The 10,703-nt window shown below is 40.3% G+C and overlaps 1 protein-coding gene across 6 annotated transcripts in view; it reads right to left on the reverse strand.

Annotated features, from left to right (window-relative positions):
* TAF1B (TATA-box binding protein associated factor, RNA polymerase I subunit B) overlaps positions 1–10,388 on the reverse strand; it is a 68,548-nt gene extending 58,160 nt beyond the window's left edge. The window contains exons 1-4 of one of the 6 annotated variants that reach the window (XM_057309139.1): positions 10,055–10,388; positions 8,332–8,430; positions 3,982–4,069; positions 1,337–1,434 (exon numbers count right to left, since the gene is read on the reverse strand). Coding sequence is in view for 4 of the 6 variants with exons in the window: in XM_044390272.3 (XP_044246207.2) it covers positions 1,337–1,434; positions 3,982–4,069; positions 8,332–8,430; positions 9,316–9,453 (423 nt within the window). In the remaining 2 variants the exon portion in view is untranslated. Of the gene's footprint in view, positions 1–1,336; positions 1,435–2,866; positions 2,962–3,981; positions 4,070–8,331; positions 8,431–9,315; positions 9,531–9,799; positions 9,900–10,054 lie in introns of those variants that run through there. The other 5 variants (XM_026518668.4, XM_044390272.3, XM_057309141.1 and 2 more) reach the window with 5 other exon arrangements.
* Positions 10,389–10,703: the final 315 nt, after the last annotated feature.

The raw sequence follows: 10,703 nt of genomic DNA on the forward strand, positions 1-10,703 counted from the left end.
TTTTTATTCCAGAGGCTGTGTTCTTAGTATAATGCCATTTCTGTGCCATTTAAATGGTCAGGTCTAAACAGTTATGTTCATTGGCTAATTTCAGATAAACTGTTTTCATACCCTGATGAAGTGGGTGGAAAACTATATGGGAGTAAACCCTACCATAGTTATTTGGCATAACCATATGAAACTATAAGTTACAAGGCATTTATAACATAGGATGACTTGAAAGAAACCAGATTCACAAACCCCCAGACTACCACCACGGGTGCCATCTGGTCTCTCATGTTTTTGTATTTTTAATTCCTATAATACTTTTCAGGGTAGGCCCAGAGTCCTCTTAGGCCATGCATCAACCTAGAGGGCATTCTTGCTGGCTTGCCCTTAACACTGGTTTGAACAGCAAAGTCTCCTTTACGAATCTTTCCTTGGTGACTTCAGTCCACATTGATCTTTCTACTTTCTCTTTTTGCCCTTAATGTCACTTATAAGCACATCGTCCTATCATTTCATGTTTACTCATTCCACATCTGCATAAAACCCTCTCTCCAACTAGGCTGGATCCCTTAGCACCTGGTTTCCAATAACGGGCACAAAGCAGGTGTACGAGAACCACTTGCTGCTAAATAACTGGCTTTTTAAAGAAGTCCTGAAATGGCTTCAACCAGATGAAGAAGGATGAGGTTCACACAACAGCAGGGATACTGCGGTGCTCTGGAGGGGCAGCAAAGTCCAAGTGCGGTCCCTGGACCAGCAGCATCAGTGTCACCTGGGAATTTGTTAGAAATGCCCTACTCCAGACCTCCTGAATTAGAAACTCTAGAATGAGGTTGAGTAACCTGTGTTTTAACCAGCCTTTCAGGTGATTCTGGTACACTTTCAAGGTTGAGAACCACTGGTTTAATGTATCACTCCCCAAAGCACATTCTGGAACTCAAGTCCTGATTAATGCTACATACATATACATGCTAAAGGATTTTGTTCTCAAATTGTGAATACTGCAATACCACATCCCCTTGGAAATCAAACAAGCACGTTAACACATAAGACACCAAAAAGTCTGCAAAGTTATTTGTTTTACTTTATTTAATACAATGTTTCCCAAATAGCTGAAGATTAAAAACCTTTTTTATTTTCTTTTGGTTGTATTGCTTATTCATACCCTGTAGAACACACTCTGGGTATTATCAGTCTACCAAAAGAATTAAAGCAAAAACATCAGAAAAAATGATTCTTCCAGGAGCCCTAGGGTCATCACTGATAACCCTACTTTTCTCCTTAGTTTCACTTCAAATCTTAATGTCCTTCAAACAAAAGGCTACCGTCTAGACACAAATGGACTTACCTTTAATTCTGGGCCTACTCCAAGGGTCTTTAAGGCTTCTGCTTGTTGATAAAGTATCTGCTGAAAACCTTCACACACATACCAATCCCAGCCTTTCTCTAAATGACAAATGACATGGTTCAGACATTTGCACTCCTATTTACTACATGCTACTAGAGAGTTACAACTGTGTTTTACACATTACAGCTGGAATTGTTCTGTATTCCTGTATAGGGTTTCCATCCTCATACTCTCCTGCTTCCAATCCAGCAAATATGTACACAAATGCTAAAGCTAAACCCCATTTTTATAATTTTTCAGATTTCAAATACTTTAAATTATCTACAATTTTTTTCTGAAATATCAATGTAAAGGACAGAAAAGTGAATAGTCACCATGTTAAAAAAGGAAGCAACTTTTAAAAGTTATGTACTGAACAATGAAATCTATTGTACTGGACAATACCCAGCAGAATCCTAAAGGAAAGAATACTCAATACTCAGCCTCTGCTTCTCCCCTCCTTTGTTCCAACTCACAAAGAAAGCGAACACTGAGTATATGGAGAATGAATGAACAAAAGCCAAGATGTGATGGTCCAGGAGTGTAGGAAAGAGAAATTAGAACATTCGGAGAAAATAAACTTGCTCGATGGCATTCTGTTTCTCTGGAAATAGTTCCAGGTTACAGGGAGACATTAGAAGCAAGGCAACTAATACTTACTGAGCTCTGCCTAGGCATCAGGTATGTACAAGGTATTTTAAATAGGTTATTTTCTTTAATCCTCAAAATAACCCTAAGAGATTATGAAGAAATGTGCCACCACCACAGACAGAGCTACGTGTTTAAAGAGAACTAGAAGGTAAAGAAAATATTAAAATCTGCTAAGAGCCTAATGTCTTACTCCTCCCTGCTGGATAAATATTACAACTCTTTGAAAAACATGTTATCAGCACCTTTTACACTTAGCTTATGAAGTCTGTTACTAGGACCCAAGCTCCCCCTCCCCTGCAGAATATCACAGGAGTCCTACTCCTCACCCTGCTGACTGACCTCCATTTCTTGGGTTGTATAGGAGTAAAAGAGAAAGCCTCTAATTCTGATGCACTCTGAAGTTGAGCAAGTTTAAACTCTTCAAACTGTACCGTGTGCACCCTTCTTCCAGAACACTGCTCTTACAAACCGGTAAAGTCTTAATTTTAAATTCGGAGTTTCTATTTTACATAACAAATGGTATTACATTCTCATTTTACAGATGAAGAAACTATGCAGGGTCAAAGAAGTTGAATATAAGACACTTGACAGCTAATTTGAAGCACCTAAATTTCCTGCAGCAATTTAAGTCGAAAGTATACATTTTAGTTACTTAAGTCAAAACCAAATTAATCAAGTTTTACTCCAACAAAATTTAGTTAAACAGTAACCAGCTTCTAGCCTAATAAAGATAGTCACTATTAAGGTTAAACAGAAACACAAGTTGGCATTTAGGCATTCTCTCTGTTATTCACCTAAGAATATCAATGTATTTCATAGAGATATTTCACTAACACTTACGTATCTATATTTCATGTGTGTGCGTCCTTAAAGCTACCTCACCTACAAGAATCCACCGCTATCATTAACCTGGTTTCAAACTGGAGAAACTGGCCCTAGGCAGTCACAGAAATAAAAAACATCAGTTCGACTTTACCTCAGATTCTTCTCAATAATGGTTAGTTATATGTACTCACTGGATTAATGAAGTAGATTACCTTTCAGAGCACACCCATGCTGAGATTATTTTAAGGAAAATAATTTTCCTATTTTAAAAGGAAAATAATTTTCCTATTTTAAAGGAAAATAATTTTCCTATTTTAAAGGAAAATAATTTTCCTATTTTAAAGGAAAATAATTTTCCTATTTTAAAGGAAAATAATTTTCCTATTTTAAAGGAAAATAATTTTCCTATTTTAAAGGAAAATAATTTTCCTATTTTAAAGGAAAATAATTTTCCTATTTTAAAGGAAAATAATTTTCCTATTTTAAAGGAAAATAATTTTCCTATTTTAAAGGAAAATAATTTTCCTATTTTAAAGGAAAATAATTTTCCTATTTTAAAGGAAAATAATTTTCCTATTTTAAAGGAAAATAATTTTCCTATTTTAAAGGAAAATAATTTTCCTATTTTAAAGGAAAATAATTTTCCTATTTTAAAGGAAAATAATTTTCCTATTTTAAAGGAAAATAATTTTCCTATTTTAAAAGGAAAATTTTAAAAGTGTGTGTTCAAAATTCATGAGAAAAATAGATGTCTAAAAGTTGAACATCATGTTGAACTTGCCTGACAATTCCATATTATCATTTCAGAAAGTAAGCATTTTTCTTCAAAAGCACAGAAAATCATATTCTGAATAGATGACATAGAATGGAGAAACATATGCCAACAGATAAGAAGGAATACACTCCATTATGATTTTTTGCATACTAGTTGCTCCACTGAAAAAGCAACTCACAACCATAAGCAGGATAAAAACAGGATATGCTTAAAGACATTTACTTCCAATTTTACTATCAACAATCATCCACTTTAATTCCACTTTGGATGACCTGTTTACAACTCTGGCAACCTCTCGAGAATCTATTTAAAATTCCATTGCATATCCCTAAGCACATATGAAGAAAGGGCTTACCAAGTTTTCTTTTTCTTTTAAGTCCCCGGTTGATGGCTTGTATTTTAGTATTAGGAATAGCCCCAGTGTTTATGACTTCCTTAGATCTCTGCAGGAGACAGAGAGACCATTAAAAAGATAGTTTTACATCTCCCAAAAGGTATTTCTAAGCACACTCTGGGAAGTACAATGACCCAAACTGTGAGTGCCAGGACCAAGGACAGTAACATTTTGGGAAAATTATATCAACTGTAACATTTTGGTTAACCTTTACGTTGCTTTTTCATTTAAAAATTTTCATTACTCAAAACAGTACCTGGAACACAGTAAATACTAAATAAAAGTCTGGCAAATGAATAAACTTTTATTTTAAGTCACTTTCTAATTTTTTCAAATGAAACTTAATGTTAAAATCTAATTTGTTCCCTTTTTCCTCCATCCAAACACACTCTGGAATTAAAAGAACTGTATTTATTGTAACCAGCAATGACTATGCTGCATACAGATTCATTTCATCCTGCTTTTCTATATATTTGAGTAAGTTTTCATTTCTGAAATTATAAAAGTACTACTTTTTATTTTTAATCAAACCTACACAATTTTAGGATGACAAAATAGTATAATTCATCCCATTATCTTCAACTCCAAGTGCTCTCAAGGGCTGGTCCCTAAGATTCTGCCTCTCTCACAACCAAAATAAAAGAATTAAGTCTTAACGAGGGAAGAGAGGTGAAGATTTTTAACCAACAGATAGCATTTATATATTTCTCTAAACTTAGAGATTGGAATGAAGTTTATCTTCAGCCTTCATTAAGAGTAAAAGAAACATCTTTAACAATAGGATTTGGGGAATGTATTTCCTCTAGTCACAGAAACCACATTTGAAGCCATTCTGGTGGACTGGGTTAGCCACACTGAAAACATAAGACACATCAGAATACATACCAAAGCAGTTACCCTACAAAGACAGGTACAATGTATAAAGAGTAGGCAGGGATAAATAAGGCTTAAAATCTGAACTCCATGAAATGAGAAATAACAAAAAGCTAGAAAAAGCTAAATATCTAAAACTGGATCCATAGTTAATTAAGTTACTGAATGGTTACATTGTGGGATATTTATACAGGCAATAAAACTGTCCACAAATGTTTAGAATAACACAGGAAAATATTTAATCAAGACAGAAGATTCAAAAATGCTCATCCACATCCCCTTTCCCTTCAATACATAGAAAAAAAAAGTGTCTAAAAGGAAGTGATTAAAATGCTGTATATTAAGATAACTGGTGACTTTATCTTTATTATTTTTTTAAAGATTTTATTTATTTGACAGAAAGAGAGAGAAAACACAAGCAGGGAAGTGGCAAAGGGAGAGGGAGAAGGAGACTCCCCACTGAGCAGGGAGCTGGACACAGAACTTGATCCCAGGACCCTGGGCTCATGACCTAAGCCGAAGGCAGACACTTAACCAACTGAGCCACCCAGGCACCCCAAGATTCCTGGTGATTTTAGCTTTCACCTTCATAATTTATAGATTTTCTACAATAAATCTGATGTTATAAAAATCTACTGAACTCATGCAATTTTAGCCTACACCTTTATGAAATACCTACAAGAACATCTATTGTCTAAATGGGCCAGATTTAAGACCTGAAAAAAGTTTTCCTGTTTAAAACACACCAACGTAACATTCTCATTCTTTTACTAATTCAGAAGGCTTTTTTCCAGATTATAGTGAGTATCCACAGCTTCAGAATTACAAATAGGGTAAGAGCTGGAGGGCAATGAGGGTGCAGAAATATAGGGAAAGTTGCACCATGACCTCTACTCTTCATAGCTAGACTACGTCTCATTGGCCATCCTCCACCTACTGGATATCAACCCTGCCACACTACAGCACACACTCCAGGCAGCACGGATCACATCGTATCCTACATGAAGAACATGCCTGAGGTACCATAAAGCCAAGAATAACCACTGAAGTTGTACAATACACAGCTCTGCCTATCATATGGAATGCACCGAGTTAGGTTCTTGGCCTATATGCAGATGCTGCCCATCTTCAGGAACGCCACATTCTTGGGGCACCTGGATAGCATAGTCAGTTAAGCGTCGGAGTCCTGGTTTCAGCTCAGGTCACGATCTCGGGATCGTGAGATCAAGCCCAGCACCAGGCTCTGTGCTCAGCTCAGAGTCTACTGGAAATTATCTTCCTCTGCCCCTCCCCCTGCTCTCATTCTCTCTCTCTCTCTCTCTCAAATAGATACATAAATCTTTAAAAAAGGAAAGAATGCCACATTCTTGACAAGTTACTCTATACAGGTTGTCTTTCAAATGTGGAACTAGGTAGTGTAGTGGTATTAGGATCTTTCAAGTTAAAATGACTGCAGATTTTATCAGACAGAATCAAATAGGAACATTACCAAAGACAGAAATAAAAGAGGCAATTAGTTAATGTAGTTTAATTTCCACAAAAATAGCGTGCTGACTTCATCTACTAATGGCAATTAGTCCAATTAGACACATCATCCTTCGCTGTGTTTACATTTGCACTGCTGCTGCGAAAACAATCCTGGGTAAAACTGCTAGTGCCCCACATGCATCAAAGCAGAGAAGGTCAAACTGCACACGTCTAAAGTGCACACGCTGGGGCACCTGGGTGGCTCAGTCGGTTGGGGTCTGGTTCTTGATTTCGGCTCAGGTCGTGATCTCAGGGTCATGTGATTAAGCCACAAGTCAGATCCACGCTCAGCGAGGAGTCTGCCTGAGATTCTCCCCCTCTGCCCCTCCCTCCACCCATGCTCACACAGGCTCTCTCCCTCTCTCCCTAAAATAAATAAGTAAATATTAAAAAAAAAAAAAAAAAGTGTAGGGGCGCCTGGGTGGCTCAGTTGCTTAAGCATTTGCCTTTGGCTCAGGTCATGGTTCCAGGGTCCTGGGATCGAGCATCGGGTTCCCTGCTCAGCAGGGAGTCTGCTTCTGCCTCTCCCTCTGCCCCCCGACCATGCTCTCTCACTCTTACGTGTGTGCATTCTCTCTCTCTCTCAAATAAATAAATAAAATCTTTAAAAAAAAATAAAGTGTATGAGTGTATACATATGCATGTGTGTATCTATACATATATACATACATATACACACATCTTTACGAAACCATCACCATAATCAAGATAATGAAACATCCACCACCCACAAAATTTCACTGAGCTAGCATTTTTTTAATATTCTGTGTGACTTAAGTGGGAGGCAGGCATAAGAACTTCGGCTGCGTCCTGAAGAACAAGGATTGTTTCAAGAAAAGCTCTGTGTGAACAACAAGGTAAATTAGCCACTTTCGTCAAAGGAAAGGTTTTTTTTAGTTGTTTTATATATTTTGCCCAAGTTTTTAGTTGTTTAAGGTAGGAGGGTAAATCTGGTTCCTGTTACTCCATCTTGGCCAAAAGCAGAAGTCTACGTGGTTACTTTCATCTGTCCCAAATTTGCCTTTCTTAAGTCTACATGGTAAATGTAATACTTGTACCTTCCTGGCTTTGCAGACTTTGAGCAAATCTTTTTCCAGAGAGGAGTCCCAGCATGTTCAGCCTGTCCAGTAGCAGACTGTCCACAGCCTTGATTATTTTGGTTATATTGTCCTGAATGTGTGGTAACTGGAATAGAACCTAGCACTCCCCATGTGAACGGGGCCTTATTTACCAAGGGTACACATAAGACAATATAACAAGCTCTAGTGTAAGAGGCAGGTGTGATGGGGTAAAATGACCACAGTAGTCAGAAGACTCAGGTTCACATTCTGGCTCAACACTTTGTACTTGTGTGACTTTGGCAAGCTCTCTCAACTCGTGAGCCCTACTTGCCCCATTGAGGGATAGGCATAATAGTATATCTCACAATGGTTATGAGGAGAAAATGAAATAATGGATAAGAAAACACTTTGTAATCTCTAAGGTACTATACAAAGATAAAATGATAATGAAGCATATTTCCAATATTCCTAATAGTCCTCAATCTTTATAACATTCCATCTTCCAAACCTCTAAGCTACCACAACATATTAAAAACTCTGACATGAGTATTAACTAATAAAAAGAAATGCATCACCTTCTAAGTACAATTTTAATTATTTTCCCTTATACTACACAGTTTGAATCATGAAAGTATTTACAAATAAGGCCCAACATCATTTAAAAAACCCATCCTAAATCTAATTTATTCATTCCTTAGCTCATGTGTAAGCACTTGAGGACCACTTACATTCTCAGAATTTGGGAATTGCAGGAGTGACAAAAATGGATTATTTGGGAACTATGCCACATATCAGGCTAAAACCGTAATTTTTAAAACATTAGTAGATTCATAAGTGATATGTTACTTACCTCTGTAACGTTGTGGCAAGAAGTGCAATAATATTTGCCTTCATCAGTAAGACCCCAAGAGACAGCAGCACACTGAGTGCATCTTTCTCTGAACTCTTTCTATAGAAGATAGAAAAGGTGTTACTATCAAACCATATTCAATACATTGCACCTAAACCTTGCAGTTCCACCTACAGGGTTCCCTGCAATTTTACCCTACAGATAAAAAAAACCCAAAGAACAAAAAACATAGAAAATAAAAAATGTATCAGAGAGACTATAAACAAAGAGAAGAACAGTTCAGTCTTTTGAACAGTTTGAAATGGAATGATTAAAAAAGTTTCTAAAATATGCTGTGAGGGGGGAAAAAAAGAAGAAAAAGGTGGTAGGGGTAAAGTGGAAAAAAAGGATGAGTTAATAAAACTGGAAAGTGCCGTGAGGAAGAAAGAGGACAAGATTTAAGTAAAGACAAGACTTTAAAAATAGAAATTGCATACCATTTGGAACTTTCTCAATGACACTAAAAACACATACCACAAAAGAACCAGATTTTTATTGGGGTTGTTCCAAGTTTCGACTTATTCATTCAGCAATATAAGGAGAATCACCTATGTATGCACTAGGCACTTAACCAGGTGCCGGGGATTCAGTGGTGAGCAAAACAGACATGATCCCTACTCAGAGCAAATGCAGGTTAACGGTGAGATATAATTACTAATTTCATTCACCTAGATGTACAGACATTAGCCATCCATCATTCGATAAACATTTATTGAGCATTTATAATGAGCAAGGCCTTCTATCACCGTTATGCTTCGGTATGTACACAGAGGGGACTAAACTATTGGTCCCGAACTCTCTGATCTTTGACCTTATCGTTGACATAATTGCCCAATATTCCCTTAACACGGCCGAAGAGTGCCGCATTTTATGCAGTTTGTCAAAAATGAACGCCGAAATTATTTCATCAAGTCCGTAAAGTTTGCAATGGCCCCGTAGCATTACCCTGGCGTGGCCCAAACCCGAATTTGGAATCCCTCGCCAGAGCGTGGCGACGATGCCCGGTGAGACCGGAGTTGGGGAGGAGGGGAGCTCAGGAGCCAGCCCGTTCCAACCCCGGCCCTCCCACGGCCCCCTCCGCATCAAAGGGAACTCGCGGGTGGCCCGGCCGAGAGGGGATGGGCCATGTGGGTGGCCACCCCATAAAACGCACAACTCCATCCCCCTCCTGAAACACACCCACATGGACTGACGCCCCGCCCTCCCTTCACCCACAACCTCACCCGGCCAGAAACTCCAGCCTCACTCCCCAAAATGTGGGCACAACCGGCCCGCCAGCCCCATCCCTTTCCCCGCCCCGCAGCCTTCCGCCCGCCCTCCTCCGACCAGTGGCCACCCCCAAAGCCAGTCGGCGTCCTGCGGCCCCTTCCCTCAGCCTCACTCCCCTCCCGCCCCGCTGTGGGGCCCGCAGGGCGCCCAGCTGCCTCACCGCCTCCTCCAGGTCCATAACGGCACAGCCACCGCCGCCGCCCCCGCCCCCGCCGGGCCCGTTACCCCGGCAGCGAGCGCAGCTTCCGGGAGCGCAGGGAGGAGCCCGCCGGGCGGAAACCGAGACCGCGGCTTTGGATTCCGGGCGCCTGGGTCCGCGGGTTCATGCCTGCTCGCTTGGGGAAGGAAGCTCCGCAACCCCTGCCGCCCCCTCCCAGACTTCATTCCTTCCCCAGTCGAGGTAACTGGAACCGACCTCGGGAAGAAACGGGGCGCGCCTGCTGCTGAGCTGATTCGTTCCCGCTGGGCTTGTTGCAAGACCGTCCTCGTCCTGCACGCTGCTGGGGAGGCGGTGGCGGCCCACCCTCCGCAGCGTGGGGGAAGACAGCTCTCCGTGCTCCTCGCGGTTCTGGCTTTTACTGGCACGGGAGAGGCGTGGGGTTCCGGAGGAAAGAACACGCTTGTTGAGGTAGACCTGGGTGCAGTCACCGTTTTCCGCTCCCTGTGCCTCAGTTTCCTCCTCTGTAAGAATCAGAGACGAAGTACTAGTACTGGGGGAGGATTTTACTTGGAAGCTATTGGAGGAGTTACAAGATCGGCCTTAGGTTCGGCAGACCAGTCTGACCCTTGTGGGGAGAAGAGACTGATGGGGGCAACGGAAGCAGTGGAGACAAGTCAGGAGACTAGTAAAATAATCCAGACAAGATCCAGGGGTAGCTTGAACCAGGTGAAAGCGCAGGAGACAGTGAGAAGTATAGAGATTCTGGAAATACAGATTGTGAAGGTAGAGCCTTACGGATATCCTGATGGACAGGAAGTGGGCGGTAGGAGAAAGAACAGAGTTAAGGGTGACTTCAAGATTTTTGACCTGAGCACTGGAAGGGTGAAGTTACCCTTAACAGAGT

This window comes from Ursus arctos, unplaced genomic scaffold (genome assembly GCF_023065955.2).
Source record: "Ursus arctos isolate Adak ecotype North America unplaced genomic scaffold, UrsArc2.0 scaffold_8, whole genome shotgun sequence".
NCBI classification, from domain to species: Eukaryota; Metazoa; Chordata; class Mammalia; order Carnivora; family Ursidae; genus Ursus; species Ursus arctos.